General features: G+C 37.3%; 2 protein-coding genes across 5 annotated transcripts in view; one reads left to right on the top strand and one right to left on the bottom strand.

Annotated features, from left to right (window-relative positions):
* LOC101398697 (uncharacterized) overlaps positions 1–24,358 on the bottom strand; it is a 727,039-nt gene that overhangs the window by 476,486 nt on the left and 226,195 nt on the right.
* The window catches only part of JADE3 (jade family PHD finger 3), a 130,637-nt gene that overhangs the window by 76,433 nt on the left and 29,846 nt on the right, over positions 1–24,358 (top strand). For all 4 annotated transcript variants that reach the window (XM_087427195.1, XM_087427196.1, XM_087427193.1 and 1 more), the window contains 3 exons: positions 2,792–2,949; positions 17,578–17,768; positions 21,313–21,524. In XM_087427195.1, the coding sequence (XP_087283321.1) occupies positions 2,792–2,949; positions 17,578–17,768; positions 21,313–21,524 (561 nt within the window). The remainder of the gene's footprint in view (positions 1–2,791; positions 2,950–17,577; positions 17,769–21,312; positions 21,525–24,358) is intronic.

Raw genomic sequence — 24,358 nt, 5'->3', positions numbered from 1 at the left:
TTTTTTTCATTTCTCTGTACATTTATAGCCAACAGTAAGAGTTTCTGATATTTTGACCAAAATGTTCAAAGGTCATACAAAAATCATAATTTTTCCCATAAATTATTAAGATCACTTTTCACAGTTTCCACGCACACTGTGATTTTTATGGTCCCACGTTGCTGTGCAAAGTGGAACTGTCTATACTTTGCAAGCATCTGTACAAATAAATTTGAAAACCTGGATAAGATAGATAATTTCCTATGGAAATACAGATTACCAAAATTGACCCCATTAGAGGTAGAAAGCTTCGAGAGATCAATTTCCAAAGAAGAAATAGAGAAAATTATTAAGGAACTACCCCACAAAAAGAGCACCAAGTCCAGATGGTTTCATAGGGACCAGATAATCTCAATAATTCTCAGTTTATTCTAGAGCATTGTAATGGAAGGAAAATGTTCTAATTCCTTTTATGAAGCATGCGTAACACCATTACCTAAAAGACAAAGAAAATATAATTTAAAAAATGCAGATTAATAGCACTCATGAATATTATACAAAAATATTAAATATTAGAAAACAATATAATACCATATTAAGGAAGTGGTATATCATGACCAAATCACATTCACTCAAGAAATGCAAGTTTGTTTCAGTATTAAGAAATCCAGTATTATCATACAGCATATTAATATATCTAAGGAAAAATTATAATTATTTCCATATACTAAAGAAGCCTTTAACAAAAATTCAATACCCAGGCGTTATAAAGCATTTAAGAAAATAGGAACTGTAAGATACTTTCTTAACATTATAAAATATATATACCATAGTTCTCAACCTAGTATCTTATTTAATGGGGAACACTAGAGGCATTTCTACTACTTTCAGGAAGAAGGCAGTTATGCCCACTATCGCCGTTACTATTCCAAATTTTAGTTGAGGTATTAGCCAGTGCATTAAACAAGAGAAACCAATTAGAGACATAAGACTAGGTAAAAAAAGATGCAAAATTCTATTTGCAGATGATATGGTAATATATTTGGAAAATGAATGATAAAACTAACTCAAACAATAAAAGAATTCAGTAAGGTAGCAGGATATGAAGTTAACATATAAAATCAACAGCTTTTATAACCCATTAGAGGATATAAACATGCCTGGGGCATGTTGTAATGTAGGAAATTAAGGAAATGCTCAAAAAAAAGATGGGACATGTCAAAAGAGCACAGACGCCAGCCAACCTGAAAGAACTCTGAGTGAACAAAGGTGGAACAATTTGAGTAACAAATAAATAACAATAATATTGAATTATAACCCAAAGAATAAAATAGATATTCATGAGTCTATAATGATATAAATAAATAATTGAATAAATAAGTAAATGAGGGAGAAGGGACAGATCTTTGTTTCAGAGGAATTCCAATTAATAAATGTTTAAGGACTGAGGGAAATAGAAAATCACCAGTAGAACACCACAGTAATAATTGTTGCAGGCAAGATATCCACCAGTGAATGCTAAGATTAGGCCATGACAGTTTAAAGGGAAACGGGATATTTTTATAATTTCAAAGTGTCTCCTCTAAGATATTTATTAATTACAAAGGGAAATTTAGTAACCTAACAGTGGAGGAAACCAGAAAAACACTACCTTAACCAAGTGATCAAGTTTAACATCACCACTAATAAGACATTGGCATCATATATCCATGATATAATAGAATGAAGAAGGCATGGCATCATTTCTGTGGTATTCTTGCCAAAAAATGAATAACCTCAATCTAATCATGAGAAAATATCAGACAAACCCAGATTATAGGGACATTGTATAAAATACATGACCAGTACTCTTCAAAAGTGTCAAGGCTCGAAAGACAAGGAAAGACTGAGAAGCTGTCACAAATTGGAGGATACTAAGGAGACATGACGACTAATTGCAATGTGGGATCCTGGATTGAATTCTGGAACAGAAGGACATTAGGAGGAAAATTAGTAAAATTTGAATATGTAGATTAATTAATTGTATTGCAGCAATGTTATTTTCCTGGTTTAGGTAATTGTACTCTGGTTATGTAAGACGTTAACATTAGAGGAAACTACGTGAAGGGTATATGGGAGCTCTGTACTATTTTTGTAACTTTTCTGTAAGTCTAAATTATTTCTAAGTAAACAATTAAAAACTAAGGTAATGGCTAAATAAACAATTATAAGTTATCAGAGGATACTTATTGCTTAATTTGAGAGTTAAGGATTGTTTGTTTTATACAAATTGGTTTTTTTTTGAGGAAGATTAGCCCTGTGCTAACATCTGTTGCCAATCTTCCTCTTTTTCTTTTTTTCTCCCCAAAGCCCCAGTACATAGTTGTGTATCATGGTTGTAAAGTTATAGCTCTTCTGTGTGGGACACCGCCTCAGCATGGCTTGATGAGCAGTGAGTAGGTCCGCACCCAGGATCCAAACCGGTGAACCCCGGGCCGCCGAAGCAGAACACACAAACTTAACCGCTAAGCCACCGGGCCGGCCCCAATACAAACTGTTTTAGAGTAACCTGTATTGTTGAATTAAATTCAAGGAGCCAAAGAAAATAATTCAGGAAGATCCCCTTTACTCTTTATTAAATCCAGAACAAGCTGGCTTCCCTGTCCATATTCAAACCCTTTCCAAACAAGTTGATCTGGCCGTTTAGGAAGTTAGAGATGTTTCTCTTGATGAAGTGTAGAGTGAGTGGGGATGGTCTTTTTAAAAAGAGAACATTAAATGGTGTTAGTTCCATAGTGATGGTCTTCTCAAGGTGCGTGCAATGTCTTCCCAGGTATTCCGAAAGGACCTCATCAGTGCCATGAAAATTCCAGATTCTCACCACATTAATCCTGACAGCTATTACCTCTTTGCGGATACATGGAAGGAAGAATGGGAAAAAGGAGTCCAGGTACCAGCCAGTCCAGACACTCTTCCACAGCCTTCCCTCAGGTATTTGCATACTTGTACCTTTGGCTTAGGGAATGAATGCTCTTATGGTTTTCTTTGTGCTGCTTGGGGAGAGACTTTGGGTGGCTATTAATTATTCATTTATAATACAGAGTCACACACCATGTTCACCAATTCATTCAGACCAGTGGCAGATTATACTAGGCTAGGATAGGTCAGTAATTAAAGTCAAGCTCATTTATTTAGGGATCTACCATGTGCCATTCACAGGTTAAAACTGTTTGAAGTCCGATCTGAAATTATGATAAGATTTTGGAGAACAGGATTTCCAGATCTAACTCAACAATCAGTAGCATCTATTAGTCTTTGAAGAGAAACAGAGCATTAATTATATAACCCCATAACAACCCTATTAATACATAACCCCATGAGAAGTTGCTTCATTATAATAGGGACCTCAGAGTGATAGCTTCTATAAATAGAGGGCCAATACATACAGAGTTTGTAAAATGCATAAACCCAAAGTAAAGGGGATAACTGGAATAATTGGGTTGACTATAAGCACATGGCCTTCATTTGCAAAGACTTGAGAAGAAAGTTTAAGTAGGAGAGGACTTTGGTTTTGTACAAAGGGGAGAGAACTTTTATGCCAGAAATATTAGTAAGTTCAGCTCCTCACGAGTAATGACTGGTTTTGGAAGCCATCTTTTCTTACTGGTCTTTGTGTTCCCAGTGCTTTGCACAAAGGCTGGCATGAAATAAAATGCTTGGCATAAGTTTGAGTGAATGAAGGAAGAAATAGCAGAAATAGCACCAGATAAAGGGGCTGGTGGGACCTGCTGGCTACTATGATAAATTTTACATCTCATTATATATCTTTCTATTTCTAGTACATATTTGGTTCTTTTTTTATATATAATTTTATTTATTTATTTATTCCCCCAAAGCCCCAGTAGACAGTTGTATGTCATAGCTGCACATCTTTCTAGTTGCTGTATGTGGGACGCGGCCTCAGCATGGCCGGAGAAGCTGTGCGTCGGTGCATGCCCAGGACCGAACCCAGGCCGCCAGCAGTGGAGCGCACGCACTTAACCGCTAAGCCATGGGGCCGGCCCTCTAGTACATATTAGGTTCTTAAAGGGCAGAGATCACATCCTTGAATTCTCTGCCCCTAGCAGCAGGTTCTTAGGTCCTAGTCATGCTCCAGAAATGCTTGTTGAATCACTTCTAGAAACCCAAGCCCAAGCTGTCCCACCCACAGAGAGACTGTCTATGCTCTGGTAAGGAATGCTCCACAGTCTTGCCCAACACATGTCTTGAGCCTCACTAACTCATCATCATGACACAGTCTCCTGCCTCCTAAAGATCAGAACTGCTGGGGCTGGCCCAGTGGCACAAGCGGTTAAGTGTGCGCGCTCCATTGCGGCAGCCCGGGGTTCGCCGGTTCGGATCCCAGGCATGCACCGACGCACTGCGTGGCAAGCCATGCTGTGGCAGCGTCCCATATAAAGTGGAGGAAGATGGTCATGGATGTTAGCCCAGGGCCAGTCTTCCTCAGACAAAAAAGAGGAGGATTGGCAGATGTTAGCACAGGGCTGATCTTCCTCACACACGAAAAAAAAGATCAGAACAGCATCATGAATGAACACAAGAGTCAGGCATTTTCATGTCCTTACTGTCAGTATTTTTATATACTATAACAGTAACAGTGGGGAGCCTAGACTTACACCTCAACCCAGCAGTAATGATGTTTCTCTCCCCCTCCTATCTAGGGTGGTGTCAGAGGAGACTTAGTGGAAAGTCAGAACTTGCACCACCACCCAACAGTAATGAGGACACCTCCACCCGCACCCCGCCCCCATGGTGTCAGTGGAAGCCACATAAGGAGCAGTAGTAAGACACTCTTACCAATCCCAGTGAGGAAGGTATCAGTGGAGGCCTAATGGGGAGCCTAAAACTCCCAGCCTCACTAAGCAATAACAGAATCCCTACCCTTGAATGTCAACAGAGGCCAAATGGTGAACCAGGACTTCTACAACCACCTGGCAGTGATGAGGTGATATCCCCTCCCTGTAACCCTATCTCCAGCCAGAGCAGTGTCAGAGGAAGCCAGCCAAAACAGAAGGTTTAAAAAAGATCCAGAGTCTCATAGCATAATACCTAAAATGTCTAGGTGTCATTAAAAAAATCACTCATATCAAGAACCAGGAGGATCTCAACTTGATCAAAGACAATCAGTAGATGCTAGCACCAAGATGACAGAGATACGTGAATTATCTAACAACAATGTGAAAGCAGCCATCATAAAAATGCTTCAGTGAGCAATTATGAACACACTTGAAGCAAATGAAACAATCGCATCCCTTCTTTCATTCCTGATATTAGCAATTTTTACCTCCTTGTTTTCTTGCTATAGGTTGGTCAATTTTATTGACCATTTCACAGAACCACCTTTTTGTTTCATTATTTTTTCTGTTTTTAATTTCATTTATTTCTGCTCTTATCTCTATTATTTCAGTCCTTCTGCTTGCTTTGAGTTTATTTTGCTCTTCTTTTTCTAGTTTCTTGAGTTGGGAGCTTAGCTTATTGATTTGAGACTTTTCTTCTTTTCCAATGTAAGCATTTAGTGTATAAATTTCCTTCTCAGCACTGCTTTAGCTGTGTTTTAATGTGTTTATTTTCATTTTCATTCACTTCGATGTATTTTTTTCCCTTGAGACTTCTTTTTTTTCCTTCAGACTTTTTTTATTTAGAAGTGTGATTTTTAGTTTCCAAGTATTTGAATATTTTCTTGTCTTTCTGTTACTTATTTCTAGTTTTGATTCCATTGTAATTAGAGAACACACTCTGTATAATTCTGATTTGTTTAAATTTGTTGAGGTTTATTTTATGGCCCAGGATATGGTCTTTCATGGTACATGTTCTGTGGGTGCTTGAAAACAATGCATATGCTGCTGCTGTTGGATGGAGTGTTCTATAAACGTCAATTTGATCCTGTTAGTTGATGGTGTTGAGTTCTTCTATATCCTTGATGATTTTCTGTGTCTTCTATCAATTACTGAGAGAGGTTGAAGTCTCCAGCTGTAACTGGGGAGTTGTCTATTTCTCCTTTCATTTCAATCAGTTTTTGTTTCGCATGTTTTGCAGCACTGTTGTTTGGTGCACATATATTTATGACTGCTGTGTCTTCTTGGTGGATCCATCTTTTTATCATTATATAATGTTCCTCTCCATCTCTGGTAATTTTCTTTGCTATGAAGTCTACTTAATCTGATATTAATAGTCACTCCTGCTTTAAGTAATCTTTGCATTGTATATCTTTCTCCATTATTTCACTTTTGACTTATATACTTATATTTTAAGTGTGTTTTTGTAGACAGCATATATTTGGATCATGTTTTTTAATCCACTCTGTCTTTTAGTGGGTTTAGACCATTTACATTTCATGTAATTATTGCTATATTAGGACTTAAGTCTGCCATTTTATTTTGTGTGTGTGTTCTCTCTTTCATTTCTCTGTTTCCTTTTTCCTGCCTTCCTGAGAATTACCTGAACAAATTACCACAACTCACCCAGTGTGAATAGGATAGGAAGGGAAGAGATCATTTGAATAGCCCCATAACTATTAATGAAATTGAATTTGTCATTAAAAACTCTGCCTGAAAAGACCTCCAGGCCCAGATGGTTTTACTGGTGAATTCTACTAAACATTTAAAGAAATAAAAAGTGATAACACTGGAAGAGAAATTTGAATCAAACTAAATGTAGTTATAAATAGCTGGCCATGGGAATGTGGATACACTGTTGTTGTTTGAGAGGCTCTAGATATTTAGCCAGGGAAACTTAGTGAAGGTGAACTTATGGACATAAATAAAGAAATTGATTGTGATGACAGGAATGAAGATGTCCCAGAGAAAATGATGCCAGCAAAAAAAAAAACGCACATTAAAGGAACTCTCAGAAATATTTTACAACAGTGAAAGCACAAGGGACAGAATGTTGGAAACTGATCCAAACTTAGAAAGGAGTATGATGGTTTCCCAAGGCATAGAAAAGGTGCTTGCTCTGTATCATAAGTTATGTGAGGAGTCAAACACTGTACTCTTGATAAGTTTTTACAAAGAAATGAGTTTAAATTCTCAGTGTTTCAAACTATAGTGTATTAAATACATATTGGTTTTACTATTTTTATTTCTCTATATATTTATAGCCAATAGTAAGAGTTTTTAATGTTTTGACAAAAATTTTAAAGAGTCACTGAACAATTGTAGTTTTCCCCGTTGATTATAAAGATTTCTTTTCACAGTTTCAGCTTGCACAGTCATTTTTACAGTACCATACCACCATGCTAAGCAAGGACTACCTGTAATCTTTAGTGACAGCAGATCAGTGGTTTTTTGGAAGAGGACAGTGGAGCAGGAGGGTACAAGGAAACTTTTGGAGGTGATGGATATATTCATTATCTCAGTTGTAGTGCTGGTTGCACAGATATATACATGTGTGTCTCAGAACTTATTTGTACATTTAAAATATATGCAGTTTAATGTATGTCATTTATACCTCAATAATGTTAATAAAACAATGTCAGTACACATTGCTGTAAGGAGAATAGGACAAAGGAAGCAAAGAGGAAAGTGGGTAGATATTAGGAAAGAAAATTAGTGAAGAGTCAAAAGATACAAGTAAGAAAAACAAAGATGAGGATAGGAAGGGAAGAGCATAAAAACAAGGAAGAGTAGGGAATAATTGCAAATAGGAAGGGCTTAACCTTCCATTTTAACCATTTGCCTTTCCTATACTACAAGTAAAAAGATTTTTTTTTACTTTCGAGCCCTTGATTGAAAGAGTTTAGAGTAAGTAAACCTACATTACACCTAGCAAGTGACATTATAAATCAACATAGGACATGGGAGGTAGGGGGATTTCACTAAGTTCCTCAGTCAGGTCAAGTTCCAAGTTTGTCATATGACCACCATAGGCTTTTATAAATGTGCAGCTTTTTTTTAGTTTTTTAAGTTTTTTTTGGTTGAGATATAATTGATATAATTTTTTATTGCGATAGATTTCACATACCATAAAATTCACCGTTTTAAATTGTACAGTGGTTTTTAGTATATTGACAGTTATGCAACAACTATCAGCATGTTTGAGTTGTTTCCTTGTTTTGGCTATTATGAGTAATGCTGCTATGAACATTCTTGTACAAGTTTTTGAGTGGACATATGTTTTCCTTTCTCTTGTGTATATACCTAGGAGTAGAATTTTTGGGTTATATGGTAACTATATCTTTAACATTTTGAGGAATTGTCAAACTGTTTTCCACAGCATCTCCAACATTTTACATTCCTACCAGCAATGTATGAGGGTTCCATTTTCTCCATGTCCTCACCAACGCTTGTTATTGTCTGTCTTTTTGATTATAGCCATCCTAGTGGGTATGCAGTGTATCTTACTATGTTTTTTTTTTTTTGTAATTTTTGTATTTTCCTGATGGCTAATGATGTTGAGCATCTTTTCTTCATATGCTTATTAGCCAATTGTATATTCTTTTTGGAAGAGAGCTTTTCTTCTTTATTACAAAGTGAAGAAGCCTTTATGTGGTCAGAAAATACAAGATTGATCTTTTTTTTTCTCTTCCTATGAAACACTGCTGTTCAAACAGCCAAAGTGAATTGTCTCATTTTATTTCTTTATGTTCCATCACATTCACTTTGGAATGGATGCCTTGGCTGCTGAAAATCTGACCCTTTAGTGTATAGGGTGACAAAGTCCCCTGACCAGCAGTTCCAGAATGTCCCATTTTTATATAGTGCATCCATGCATACCTTCTCTGTGTATCTTCTTTGGAGAAATTATTCAGATCTTTTGCCCATTTTTAAAATTGGGCTATTTGTCTTTTTATTGTTGAGTCATAAAAATTCTTTACATATTCTGGATACAAGTCTCTTATCAGATACATGATTTGCAAATATAGTCTCCCATTTTGTGGGTTTTCTTTTCACTTTTTTTTGGTGGTGTTCTTTGAGGCACGAAAGTTTTTGATTTTGATGAAGTTCAATTTATCTATTTTTTTCCCTGGTTGCTTGTCCTTTTGGTGTCATATCTAAGAAATCATTGCCTAAACCAAGATCATCAAGTTTTACACCTATGTTTTTTCCTAAGAATTTTATAGTTTTATCTCCTACATTTGGGTCTTTGATCAATTTCAGTTATTTTTTGGATATGATGTGAAGTTTTAGGGGTCTGACTTCATTCTTTTGCATGTGGATATCCAGGTGTTCCAGCTCTATTTGTTGAACAGCTTCCTTTTTGAAAGTGATAGACACTATACGCCAACCCCATCCACCTTGATTCTGTGAGTCCCTTATAAATCAAGCTGCTATGGAAGAAAACATACTTCTTCAATCACCAAGAAACCTCAATTTTATTTGTTAAAATCCCCATTTTTACAAATCTACCAAGGTGACTTTTTTTTTAAGTTTTTCCTACTTTGAACTGAGATGCTAATGTCTCTACTTTTTGCTTCACTCTGTCCAAGTATGTTACTTTTTTCTCATGCTATATGATGAAACACCATTTATGTTCCTTTTTTATTGGTTAGTTTTATAACTTTTTGTATGTCTTTGTTGTTGTTTTTTTCATAGATTACAAAACTCCTGGAGGTTAAGGAGGTGCCTGGTAACAATTTGGTTATTTATACTATTGAGAATATTTAAACAGTTTTTGAAATTAAAAGATAGTAGCTTCATTCACAAAAGCCAAAAATAAAAGTGTTTTCTTCTGATATAACTGCCAAATCTAAACAAATGTAAATGTTTCATAACAAACCCTTGCAATGATTGCTTTGAGATTTAAAACTAATATCTTCAGTGATTGTGTATTACTTTCATATAAAGAAGAAATGTTAATAATTATTCAATTGTAAAAATTCTTCCTGCCTTTGAAATTTTAAAAATTGTAAATCAGTGTGCCTTAAAAGCATGATGAGGGCCTGCCCCGTGGCGTAGCAGTTAAGTGCGCGTGCTCCACTTCGGCAGTCTGGGGTTCACGGGTTGGGATCCTGGGCGCACACCATGGCACTGCTCGTCAAGCCATGCTGTGGCGGCCTCCCATATAAAGTGGAGGAAGATGGGCACGGATGTTAGCCCAGGGCCAATTTTCCTCAGCAAAGAGAGGAGGATTGGCATCGGATGTTAGCTCAGGGCTAATCTTCCTCACAAAAAAAAAAAAACATGATGACATTCTTAATTTTGTACTAAAGATTTTTAATAATATTATAGCAGTTCACAATAGCATATGAAAAGTATCAGAATGTAAAAACAAATCCTTTAATACATTGTTTTGAGTTGGCTCCTCCATCTTAGTTTTGGTAAAATTAAAACCTAATTGGTTAGTTATTTTCTACTGATGGAAATCTCCCTTCTCTGGAGAAAATATTCTAAAATATAAATCTGTTACAGAAATTTAAGAATGAATCTAATGTAATACAATAGTGACTTAAATTAAAACGTGAAAATATTGGAAAATAATTCTTTATCCTTATGCATTAGTCAAGATAGGCCAATTGCTATAACAAACATCCCCCAAAGTCTTAGCATCTTAACACAATGAAGGTTTTATTTCTTGCACACGTCTTCATTCAATATGGGTTTGGAATGTGGGTCACCTCTGCCCCACATAGTCATTCAGGGACTCAGGCTCTTTCTTTTTTTTTTTTTTCCATCATAACACGTAGTATTTATTGTTCATTTAGGCAGAAGAGAAAACAAACCCTCCCATTCTGATAAAATATCTTAAGCAACATTAGGTTGAAGTCTGTATTATTCACTTAAGAACACCAGTGCTACACACCTTTAACAAACAGGTTTTTATATGTTATTTAAAATCAGTAGGTAGGAAGAAAATTGAGAGAATAACTTTTCAATTTTGGTTTTCCTTTTTTTTTTTGTGAGGAAGATCAGCCCTGAGCTAACATCCAATGCCGATCCTCCCATTTTTTGCCAAGGAAGATTGGCCCTGAGCTAACATCTGTGCCCATCTTCCTGTACTTTATATGGGACGCCACTACAGCATGGCTTGACAAGCGGTGCGTCGATGCGCGGCCGGTATCCAAACCTGAGAACCCCGGGCCGCCAAAGCGAAGCGCCCGCACTTAACCACCTGAACAGGCTCTTTCTACGAGTGACCCCTCTATCTGCTGGGTCCTTTCCCACTCCCTTCTCCACCCCTAAACTTCTAAATCCAGTCAGCAGGAAAAGAAAAGACAATGTGTAGAGGGTTATGCAGGTAGATGTGGGGAGGGGAGGGCTAGGCTTTGAAGTGGCTTATCCACCCATATGCCATTAGCCAGAACTCACTTACATGGCCCACCTAACTACAAAGGAGGCTGGGGAACATAGTCTTGCTGCGTGCCTAGATGGAAAATGAAACAGGGTTTGGTGAACACACGGCATTTCTCTGCTACTCTTTGATAGTGGCATTACAAACTCAAAGCTACATGAGCACAGGAACCTTATTGATTTTATTCATCACTGTAACCCTGTAGCTGATTCTATGATCTGCACTGCCCAGATTCCCATATAGTTTTAGGACCTCTCCACATGACCTCTCAACAGGGTAGTCTGACTTCTTACATGGCAGCTCCAGGCTCCACAAGTGAGTTTTCCAAGAGATAAGAAGTGGGAGCTGCTAGTCTCAAGGCCTGGGCTCAGAAACTGGCACAGTATTACTTCCACCGTGTTTTATTAAAGCAGTCACAGAGAGCTACTAGTCTGAAGGGGAGGGAAATAGACCTACCTCTCGACAGAAGGACTATCAAAAGATTTGTGACCATCTTCAGTCCGTCACAATAGTAATATTTTTAATATTTGTATTAGACTTACTTGTCTTACTGCCTACAGACAGATTAATGAGAGAAACTTAAATACTAATAAAACTAAAATACACACTTTTTATTTATTACTTAATCCACAAGATTGTTGAAATGCTTCGAAATTTTATTTCCTAATGGACTTAGAGAAATAATTTTGGATGTGTATAAGTTAATTGACCTGATGCTTGGGTGCTAGAATTACTCTATTCATGCTATAATAATTGAAAAGAAAAAAAAAAGATACAACAGAGTAGATGGAGTAGATCCTTTCAGAATCTTTGTTCTGGCTTTCAGACTAGATTTTTCCCTCTGTTTCATTGTCCTCTCTGCAGTTCTCTTTTCTCTTAGCTTAGTGTAGCGTAGTGCATATATGTAGTGATTGAGGGGGAGGGGTACAGAGAATTATGGAGCCAGCTTGCACTCTAAGTTACAGCTGCTTAGACAAGTCTGTTCACTACCACAAGGAATTTTTCAAAAGTAAGTTAAACAAATAAAGATGATGTTAACTTCATTACATGTTTTTAGGTAGACTGTGAATGATTTTGATACTAGTCAATAATAAACAAACTTCAGGTAGTTTTTTTTAGGTTTTCATTTGTATATTTAAATTAGTTTCTATTGCAAAAAGGTTCCAATGGAAGGAAAACAAAGCTTCATGTTTGGTTGAAAGGAAGCATGCATTATAAGTTGTATAACATACAAGTGGTTAATGATGTATTTACCATGTATGTGTGTATATGTTTTTAAAATTATAGATGAATTATTGACTTACTGTAAAAACAACAGTAATAAGAATACACAACATTGACTAGTATATATCTTATACACACATATGTATATGTATGTATATATAAATAAATGGGAACATTCTAAACTTGCTTTTTTCACTTAACAAGATATCATCATACACTTCTGGGTTATTAATGATACTGAAAAACGGAATGATCAGATGTTCAGACAGGCCCCTATTTCTCCTTGGAATGTACATATTGGACTAACTGGGCTGTGGAGAGCAGTACTTTCTTTACTAAACTCCAGACTCAAATATACAACCACCAATTCAACATTTCCACTTGAATGTCCAATAGACATCTCAGACTTAAAATGTCCCAAACTGAACTACTGATCTTCTTCTCAGATTAGTTCCACCTATAGTTTTTCCATGTTTAACTGATGGCAGATCCATCCTTCCTGTTGTAACTCTGTTTTTTCAGTGTTTCAGGTGAAAATTCTTGGAGTCATCTTTGATTCTTCATTGCCTCATACCCCATATTCAATACTAAAGGAGATCCTCTTGGCTCTGCTTTCAAAATATATACAGATTTCATATAGTAAGTCAAAGGAATAATAGCCCCTAATGATAAATGAGAGCACAGGCCTGCCTCCCACTCCACTGCTGTATTTCATCATCCTGCCTCTCTCACCTACCCCTACTCTCCTTGCCCCACTCTTCCCACACTTCCTTTCCCATTTCATTTTAGACAGCAGCAGTCTACCATTCTTGCTTTCCATTATGAGAATAAGTAAAGAGCACAATGTACAGAGCACTTTCATACACACATTTGTCTTATTTAAAGTTTAAAGCAGTCCTTTAGGGGTTTTCCCAGTTACTGTTACTGCATAAATTGTTTTTCCAGTTACTGTTGCCCCCAAACTTAGCAGCTTCAGGCAGCTGTGTTATCATACTCATGGATTCTCGTGGGTCAGGAATTCAGACAGGGCACAGTGGGGATAGCTTGTCTCTGCTCTATGATGTCTAGGGCCTCATCTGGGAAGACTTGAAGTTTGGGGATGACTCACTGACTGCAGGCTGGAATCATCTGAAGGCTTATTCACTAATGTCTGTCACCTGGGCTGTGATGACGTAAAGACTGCACGTGGCCTCTCCATGTGGTTTGGCTTCCTCACAGCATGACAACCTCAGCATAGGCAGACTTTTTAGAGGTCTCAGTCACGGGGCTCCACGTGCATGCATTCCAGCAAACAAGGTGAAAGCTGTATTCCCTTTTATGACCCAGCCTCGCAATTCTCATAGCATTGCTTCCACCATATTCTATTGGTGGAAACAGTCACAAGACCTCCCCAATTCAAGAGGAGGGAAAATTAGACTTCACCACTTGATGGAGGAGTGGCAAGTCACATTGTAGAAGAGCATGTGGGATTTTGAAAATATCATCTGTCACAGAGGTTATAATTGTCCTTTGTTTGATAGATGAGGCATGGAGTCTTGTAGAGAAACAATCGGCCCAGAGTGGCAAGATTAACAAGGGGCATCTTGGGAAACTACTCCTAGAGATATTATTACAAGGGGCTCCTATTTAGTTAGTTTTTAAGACATTTACTTCAAGCCTTTAAAGAATCCATGATGTTATGGTATTTGTGCAATTTCTGTGCTGTTCACCAATTATTCTAATCCGCTCATTAGGAAATAAAGCATAGTCTCTACCTGCCAAATATTTAGATCAACTGAAGACACATGGTGGGCTCACTGCATAAGACACTGGAGGAGGCCATAGGTTGGTTAGAGTGGTTGCAGCTTCCTTTTATTGCCTCCTCAGTGTCACAGCAGTGTTCACATGGGCCAGAGGTAGCTGGCCTACCCTGAGGAGCAGGTGGATAGGCCTTCTTTCTCTGGGTGCTAAGCAGGTGTGGTTGTAGCTCCTTTCACCAAAGGTCAGTCATCCAGCAAGTTATTACAATATTCATTTACATTCAAGCATCCAAATTGAAAACTGTACTTACTACGTCATCCTAACAAAATTGCTCATACCTCTATGCTTACAACCTTTTGTTGATTTGGTCAGTGGTCTGTGATCGTTCAAAGAGTGTCTCTGTACTTAGTATATAGTGGCCAGAGAAGAAAATCACCCTCCAGCTGTAGCAATGTTATAGGTACTTGAAGATGTTAAAGCTGCATTTTTTAAAATCTCAGAGTAATATTTTTTCACTAATTCTCATAGGCCTTTCCCTCTGTCATTATAAATACAAGAATTTCTCCTTGTGAGTGTGTATTAACTTCGCCTTTTACCCACGTGTTTCCTTGCCTTTGGTATTACTGTTTGTCTATAATTTTTTTTTATTGTCATAGACTCAGTCCTTAGATTCAGACTTTAACTCAAGATACATATGAAAAGATGAATGAGATATCATCGTTATAAATTTTGCATTGAAGTATAATATACACATAGAAAAATAACCAAAGCGTAACTGTATAACTCAGTGAATTTTCATGAATTAAATACACTCATTTAACTGCCACCCAGATCAAGAAATAACACATTGCCAAAACCCAGAAGCCCTCCTTCTGCTTCTGCTCACTAACTGACCTCCCTCACCACAGGTGACAGTTTTGCCTGTTTTTGAACTTCATACTGAGACTGGATTGTTTTGTTCATCATTATGCTTGTGAGATTCATCCATGCTGTTGTATGTTGTAGTTCATTAAGTTTAACTTCTGTGTCATATTCCATTGTGTGAATATACCATATTTTATTTATCCATTCTGCTCTTGATAGATATTTGGGTTGCTTCCAGTTTTCAGCTATTATGAAAAATGCTAATATGGCCATTTTTATTCATCTTTTGGTGTACATATGTGTACTTTTTTAAAGTATATTCCTGGGAGTGGGTTTGCTAAGTCATAGGGTAAGCTTATGTTCAACTATAATATCTGCTGCCAAATAGTTTGCCGAAGTGGTTATACCCATTCACACTCCCACCAGCAGTGTATGAGAGGTCTCTTTGCTCCACTTCCTTATGAACACTTAGTGTCGTCAATTTTTGGTCAGTCTTTTCAATTTTAGCCACTCTGGTAGGTAATAGGGATTATGATTTCAATTTGCATTTCTGTGATAACTAATGAGGTTGAGAAACTTTTAAAAGTTTTCTTGCCATCTGGATAGCCTTAGTTGTGAAGTGTCTATTCAAGTTTTTTGCCCAGTTTTTAATTGGGTTGTCTGTCTTTTTCTAGTTGATTTGTAAGAGTTTATTACATATTGTTGATAAACAGAAGTTTTTCAATCTCTTCCTTTACGGTTAATGGCTTTTGTATCTTATTTAAAATATCTTTGCCTATCCCAAGATCATAAAGATATTCCCCTTTGTTTTCTTCCAGAAGTTTAGTAAACATATTAAATTCAAGAACATTTATAGTCTACCTTGTTCCACATAGAATTTGAGGCACTTGAGATGAATAGTTAGCAAAATATTCTTCCATTTAGAAAAAGATGAATTTTGAAAAAGAATTAGATATTCTATAATTAGCTCACAGGCCATGCACTAAAAAAGCACAGCATATTTAATCCCATAGTCTCTGGAGAATTCATATGCATGTCTTGTCTTTTTCAGTTGGGTTCATTTCAGTTGGAAGCAGGCCTCTGACCATTTCTAAAATTTTAGCTTCAATTAATATTTTAGGGTTCTGCTTTTTTCCTCAAGTATTTGTTGGCTTTGGCTTTAAAAACTCCATATGGTGGAAAAATTAAAATGTGCAAACGTGTAGTTATTAACTTTATTCAACATACTCATTTGGAATCATAAGCTTTTGGAAGAATGCTTAAAAGGAAATGTTTATATTTATAAGGTGAACTATGACTCTATATATTTATATATATTCATGTGAGTACATTTATGTTTATGAATCCTTCTACATATATAATAACTCTAGAGTAAAGAAACTGGCTCCAGAAGCCTTCCAGAGAAACAATTTTCATTATTTTATGATGACATACGTATCTATTTCTTTCTCTCTTTTTTTAGATGGCCCACCCTGTTGTTTAAAATTGCTAGGGAATAATAATTCAGATTTCCTCTTGGTTATATTTTCTGATATTTCATGCAGTATCTAAAATATTGTAGAATAACTCATTGGTACGAGAAACTTCTAATTCTTCCCTTGCTTGGTTTCCTTGCCTTAGGCTCTTAAGTGTCAGGAGGAGTGAGGGGATATATGGGTTTGCTTGAGCCTGCTGGAGAAGTTGATGGAAAAACAAATCTTTCATCCCATCGTGTTACCCTGGCTCAGATTTATGGTTGCTATTGTTTATGGTTGGGAAATGCCTTAAGTTTGTGTAAGTCCATGGCCTCTTGGCTTTAACTCATCTACATAAATAATGAAAATAATAAATATAACAACAATAACAATGACATTATTGAACATCTATTTTTTACTATGCACTATGCTAAGTAAGCACTTTATATATTTTATTTCATACACTCGTCATAATACCCTTTTAAGTTTCACATTATTTTATCATCATTTATGATTATCGTCCTTACTTTTTAGCTAAGAAAACTGAACCTTATAGAAATTAATTGCCCAAGATCACCATGCGAGTGAGTGGCAGAAAAAACAAGCTTGTATGTGTCTATAGCCTGTACTTTTTACCACCATCCAGTATTGCCTCCATGGCAGAGCAGAAAATCATGAGTTTAGCTGAAATATATCTTTGGTATGGAATCTGCCTGTGCCTTCGCAGGTTTCCCGTTCTAAATAAACTCAGTGGCAATTGCCCCAAAAACACACAATGCCACAATATTTTATTAAAATGAATGGTAGTAGGAACCTGGGAACCACGAAGGTAAGTGAAGCATTTTGTTAGAAGTGTTCACAGCAGATGATAAAACTGAACTTGTAGAACCATTTGCTTTCTAGAAAGGGATCTGCCATACCTCCCAGTTGGCAGAGCAGGGGATTTCCTCAGAGTGGAAAGGGAGAGCGTTTAACTCCACTGTATGGCCTAAGTGCCTGAAATCTGTCATTTGTTGATTGTTACCATATCTTTCTTTTGCCTTTCTAGGATTGTTGCTGAGAAGGTAAAGGAGGTTCTGTTTATCCGGCCCCGGAAGTACATCCACTGCTCCAGCCCAGAGACCGCAGAACCTGGCTACATCAACATCATGGAGCTGGCGGCATCTGTGTGTCGCTATGACCTAGACGACATGGACATCTTCTGGCTCCAGGAACTCAATGAAGACCTCGCAGAAATGGGTAAGTTGTTTTCTCAACAAGTAAGTTGTTCATTGACTTGATTCGACTCGTGATTTTTTTTTTTAAGTTGTCAGGACCATTTAACTTGCTTTCATCTTGTGGCTTCCTTTCTTTTCTGGCCTTTTCATCTATTTTTCTCTTTGATCTTATCTTAATGAGGCATTTCTTGAAATGCATAAATATATTGAAATAGAGTAATAACATTTAAATCTGACCTTTTCTTTCCTTGTTCATGGTAAATAGCACAGATCAGGGATGGCATATAGGTTTCACAAGGTTGTTTCCCAATTCTGAGTGTGAGCGTGGTCATGATTGGACTTCTGGTCGAGAAGGATTCTGGGGCTGGTTCCTCACTCAGCCCTGAAAAGCACTCGGATCAGTGAGGAGGGCCAGGGGTAGCGGCACTTCTGCCATTTCCACCCAATGGAAAGAAGCTCCAACATCAGCTTTAGGCAGCACCACTGCAGCTGATGGGTCGATGTGACCAGGATGCCTTAATTCAGGACTTGTAAGTTTGGTGCCCAGAAGAATGGCAGGCCTAGGGCAAAACATCCCCAAAGTAGTTCTTAGCTATTTCCAGTGAGTTATAGAGTTGTCATGCAATTCTCAAAAAATAAAATAAAGTGAAGCAAAAGCAAGCAAACCAAAAACTTGGAAGTAAACATAAATATAATTTTAAAATAAATGTATGCCATGCAGTACCATACTGGCAATGCTGGGAAATCCTAGGCTGAAAGGAAACTCACTTTATACTTAACACCCAGGTCTTTTTGACCTGTCTTCAATCTGAAAAGTGTTTAGGTCTAAGTGGTCCTATGGAACAATGAGTGGCTTTTAAGTCTCCATATAAGATATGGTGAAGGATACATTCGATTTCATTTTTGTTTGAATCACATTTGTTCATTGTTAGTACAAGAAGGATCAGTGGTTTTCCTTTTCTTCTCTCCCTCCCTTTTTTTCTTTCTTTCTTTAGACGTTGGTATCTGAATGCATGTGAATAAAAAATTAAAATTGTATTAAATCCAGTTTGGCCTGATGGTGGTAGTTATTCTACTAGTAACCAATACTTAACTCTTTGCTTTTTAAAGATTTTTTTTTTATGTCTTCTCTTGCTGTGCCTTCTAAGCAGAGATGGAAGGGTCAATTTAGGGTGGGAACCATGAAGAGACGAGAATAAAAGACTGACAGAGAGGGAAAATCAGAGTATGAGGGTATGATCAAGTGGATTGATGGCTCAATGCGTAGTTTTGTTTATGAACCATACAGCAGCCATATCCATTACAATGATCACAGTACTGCCTTCAATATGACACCACCTTATAACAAGATCCCTTTGGTATTTTGCAGTTAACTCCCTTTGGATGAGGTTTTTTGGGGTTTTTTTAATGAGGAAGATTAGCCCTGAGCTAACATCCGTTGCCAATCCTCCTCTTTTTGCTGAGGAAGATTGGCCCTGGGCTAACATCTGTGCCCATCTTCCTCCGCTTTATATGGGACGCCGCCACAGCATGGCTTGCCAAGCGGTGCGTCGGTGCGCGCCGGGGATCCGAACCTGCAAACCCCGGGCTGCCAAAGTGGAGTGTGTGCACTTAACTGCTATGCCACCGGGCCAGCCCCAGGATGACTTTTTTATAATAAACTTTTTTGTTTTGGAATACTTTTAGATTTACAGGAAAGTTGCACATTTAATACAGTTAACCATATACTCCTCACACAGTGTCCGTTTCCCCTGATGTTAACATCTCACTTTACTGTGATAGATTTGTCAAAGCTAAGAAACCAACACAGTACAATACTATTAACTAAATTCCAGGCTTTATTAGGATTTCACCAGTTTTTCCACTAATGACTTTTTTCTGTTCCAGGATCCCATCAAGGATACCACATTGCATTTAGGCTTGGACGAGTTTTAAAAGAGGATTATCTTATCGCAAGCATTCCTTTAGGGTGAATGATATTATAGTGAGGCTTCTAAGAGCTTAAAATAAACTTTTAAAAACAACATTAAATTCAGCATATTTTGGGCCGGCCCCGTGGCTTAGTGGTTAAGTGTGCGCACTCCGCTGCTGACGGCCTGGGTTCGGATCCCGGGCGCGCACCGACACACTGCTTCTCTGGCCGTGCTGAGGCCGCGTCCCACATACAACAACTAGAAGGATGTGCAGCTATGACATACAACTATCTACTGGTGCTTGGGGGGAAAAATAAATAAATAAATAAATAAATAAATAAAATTATTAAATTCAGCATATTTTTTGGTTCAGATTAAGGACTTTTAAAAATTGAGTTCTTATTACATACCAGGTACTAGACTAAGCCATGTACGAACATTACTTCATCTCAGCCTCACAAGAAATCAATGAGTTTGGTATTATTTTCCTTATTTTATAAATAAGGAAACTAAGTCCTAAAGAGGATGAATAACTTGTCAAAGTTTACATAACCAATATCAGGTCAAGTTGGATTTTGAATCCAGGTGCTCTTATAACCGGACACTATACTCCTTCACTCCAGAAAAAAAATGTGTAATTTGTCTTGGCTGGAAAAATGAAACATACTACCTGGATAGTTTTTGGTTTCATAAGTATCTACAACATTAAAAATTCCATATATAGAATTCCAAAGTTCCTTAGGCTATCGTATATTACAAATGAAGGGGAATACTTGGGTAAATTTGTTTTGGATCGTTTTGAGAACTATTCCTGAGTTTACAAGCTGTTAGAATAAATATATACATATGCTCTCACAAAATTATTAGTCCCTCTAAGAAGAAAAATGTTTAGTTGTTACCAATATCCACCATGTGGATCTTTTAGTTAGGTTATTAAGTATGGAAGGCTAAGAAAAATTAAAAGTATAGAAGGAAAAGGAATCAAGAGGCAAAAAAGGTAATTTCAGAATTTGCAGTTAGACCTCTGTGAATGGTAATAGGTTTATTTTATATTATAGTTTGCCATTGGAAAATATTATTGGATTTTTTAAAAGTCAGGTTTGAAAAACAAAATATTTCATATGTATAATCACATACACAGTACCTAGAATTTTTTTTATGCTTTAATACCTTTTTATATGAAAATTTCTTTGTATAACCATTAGATGTGCTCATTGGAACTAATTTGCTAAGAATGAATTATTATTTATGTTTAAGTAGTTGTGTGATTCTTATTATTTTATTATGCTGTAAATTAAAGTGTTCAAAATTACAAAGCTCAGTGAAAGTTCTCTCTCAGTGGGAATAAGAAAACAGAGATTTAGGAGGCGACTGGCTAGGATTTAGACAGAAAATTGACAGGGTCAGTAATATATCTTACAAAGAATATGGTGAAATGTATTTCTCCTTTCATGTGTCAAGCACTAATATGTGATGATAGGTAAATATTAGAATAGCTCTAGTAAAATATCACTTGAAATCTGGTTGTTTTAGATCAGGGAAGAGATTGTTTTATCCTTTAGAATCCCCCTACTCCTGCACTGGGCTCACAGTAGGTGATTTGGGAATAACAGCTGACTGACGGGTTGATTGATTGTTTGTATTTCTGTGCAGGTTGTGGGCCAGTTGATGAGAATCTTATGGAAAAGACAGTAGAAGTCCTGGAACGCCATTGCCATGAAAATATGAACCATGCTATTGAGACAGAGGAAGGGCTAGGCATAGAGTATGATGAAGATGTGATCTGTGATGTGTGCCGGTCTCCAGACAGTGAAGAAGGGAATGATATGGTGTTCTGTGATAAGTGTAACATCTGTGTGCATCAGGTTAGTGAGAGTGGAGACCGCCACCTCCCCACGGTCAGCCTTCTGAAGCTCAGTGATGATCTCCAGCACCCATATCTGGGTAGCAGCTTTCATTTAAGGGTGAAAATAAAGATTTGGCCTGGCTTGTTCTTCAGTAATTACTTTGGAAACAATACTTCTTATGATCCCCAAGATGACTGATTTACTAACTTTACCCCAGGGGCTAACCCCAGGTCTTTATTGTGTTGCTTCGGTGCCCATGCCATTGAGATGCCCTGTTCAATACTTTTACAGTCCCCTGGGGAGTCGCCTTGCTGCCTGCCTGGGAGTCTCTGCTCTACCTTCAAATCCTTTTTACATCATCAGATCACTCCCATGGTCAGTAAGCTTGGTGAGTTTACACTTCCTACAGCAGGAAGTCTGGATTCCTTATCCTGGCACCCAGAGCCCTCCCCAGTCTCCCAAATATATAACTCCCAGGAAGCTAGATCACTACACTTTTAAAGATCATAGAATTTTAGGACTGTAGAAGACTGTCCCACTCCTCAGTTTTACAGATAATACCAGGAGAGGTGAAGTGACTTTACCCAAGCTCTTACAACTAGTTATTTGTCATTCTTTCCACAGTGCCTTTTTAATTAATAGTAATAATGATGATATCAGCATTCTTTTCAGCTCTTTCCTTTTCTTCCCCCGCAAGCACTATGCTCCAGCAAAATAAGGTTACTCAAGGGGGTGGTGATGAATATTCCTGACACTGTCCTGTCTTTATCTTTCAGCCACATCCCAATTTAAAATGCCTTCTCCCACCTCCAGCTATCAAAAATCTACGTATCGTCCAAGATCTAGTTCAAATTCTTTCTTGAACTCCCCTGCCCTAAGCGATTTTTCTCTCTTCTGAATCTGTTGTGTTTCATTCATTTCGTTAATTTATCTAGCAAGTAGGTACGCAACACCATCCATGTGCCAGGACTGTGCTGTATGCTGAAGATACGGTCAGTGATGAAGAGGAAGACATGGTCTTTGCCCCGAGGGAGATCAGAGTCTGGTTTAGGGACTACAAGGAAACTGCCCATTTAGGATAGTATGCCAAATGTTTTTGTAGCTAGAAGTCCATGCTGCTGTGGAAATGCATAGTAGGGATGGGAGTCAGGGGCAACTTCCAGGAGGTGGAATCCAAGCTGAATCTTAATGGCCGAAAGGAGATGCCAGATAAAACAATAGCGTGTGTTCAGGCAGAGAGGAGGACATCTCCAGACAGGATAGTGAGAGTGTGCAAAGTATGTCAGAGGCAACTCTGAGAAGTTCAGAACTGCAGAGAGTGGTGGGGTGGAGTAAGGAAGGCGAGGAGAGAGAGAGTAGAGAGGGATATAAGGGACACGTGTGAAGGGCCTTCTCTGACAAACTAAGGAACTTCGGTTTTGTCCTGTCAACGCTGAAGGGTATAATTTGTATTTTAGAAAGATCATTCTGGCTACAAAATGACTAAAATGATTAGATAACACAGAAGATAGAGAGAAACCAGGGCTTAAGACTTTATTTTAATTTCCTGGGCCACCTAACCTAACCCTCTGAATTAGAAGATACTCAAAAATTATTCTGTGACCAATTGGATCTTTTTTGTCATTTTACTTGTGTCCTTGAAAAGAGTGAATTTATCTTCACTCTACCAGTTATTCGTATTTACATCACACCTTTAGTGAGAGAAAATCTTTACCATTTAAGTGTAAACTTAAGTATCTGACAGTACAGATCCACAGTCCCTTCTCTGCAATTCCAAAATTTTAAAGCTCTGAAAACCACAAGTTTTTGCTTAAGTTTGGCACCAAAACTGATTTGGGTGCAATACTAGAACTCACCCAATATGAGGCTATTTATAGTCTTTATCCCATTTTGTGTAAATACTCATATATTTTGTTAGAAAAATATTAATGTATTTGATTATGTGGTCCCATTGGGGGGTTAGGTAATATACCGGTATGTACTATATTACTTTCCTAAGATCTGAACAATTCTGAATTTCCTGATGTTTCTCACCCTAGGGTTTTCAGATAAATGGTTGTGGATCTGTAGTAGGCTTGAAGGGAAGAGTACAAAGGTCATCTGTACGTATTTTCTGTATTTGTCCTTCACAGTTGAGACAAAATATTAAGGAATTATTTTCAGATTCTTTGACTAACAAAATGAAATGTAGCATAATAATTCTCCTCAAAGGTATTTTTTTTTAAAACATATCCAGTAATGACTATAAATGATGCCCTTTCCTCACGTAGAAAGAGGTGACAATTACACCTGACCAGGCCTTGCAGAATGTAAGCTGGTATGTATTAAAGCTGGATGTTGGTGCCCCATAAAGTTTCATATAAAAGAGATTCTTCTAAAGTGAGCATATTCACTTGAATTCCAAAGAGATACTTAGGTTAGAGCTCCCTCTGTTGACTGAAAAGTGACTTTAAATGATTTGGAAGATTGGTTTACTCCTTAACAGAATCGGGGACATGTATGATGTCTGTATTTATTAAACATATTTTTTTTCTTTACTGCCACCATATTGTGTCAAATGTTTGTTCCTCAGTGACTGTACTACACTTATGGTCAGTACTTTAGAAGAGAGGCTTACATCAGTAGACTTGAGATTTTAACAATGAACTTAAAATTTTTTCATTAAAAAATGTGACAATTGGGACCATTCCAAGTCCCTTTGTATGTTCCATTTTCTTCTTCTTAGCCCAGGTGTTGAGCACTCAAACTGAGGCCTAAATTAATTTGCCTGAGGGTACATGCTCATAGTTTTTATATCTGTCATATATATAATGTTTGGCACTGAGTTTATTAACCCCCTGAAATTATACGTA

The sequence above is a fragment of the Ceratotherium simum genome, chromosome X (genome assembly GCF_057802395.1).
Source record: "Ceratotherium simum simum isolate JZ-2026a chromosome X, ASM5780239v1, whole genome shotgun sequence".
Taxonomy (NCBI): domain Eukaryota; kingdom Metazoa; phylum Chordata; class Mammalia; order Perissodactyla; family Rhinocerotidae; genus Ceratotherium; species Ceratotherium simum.
This window is presented reverse-complemented; position numbering and strand designations above follow the sequence as displayed.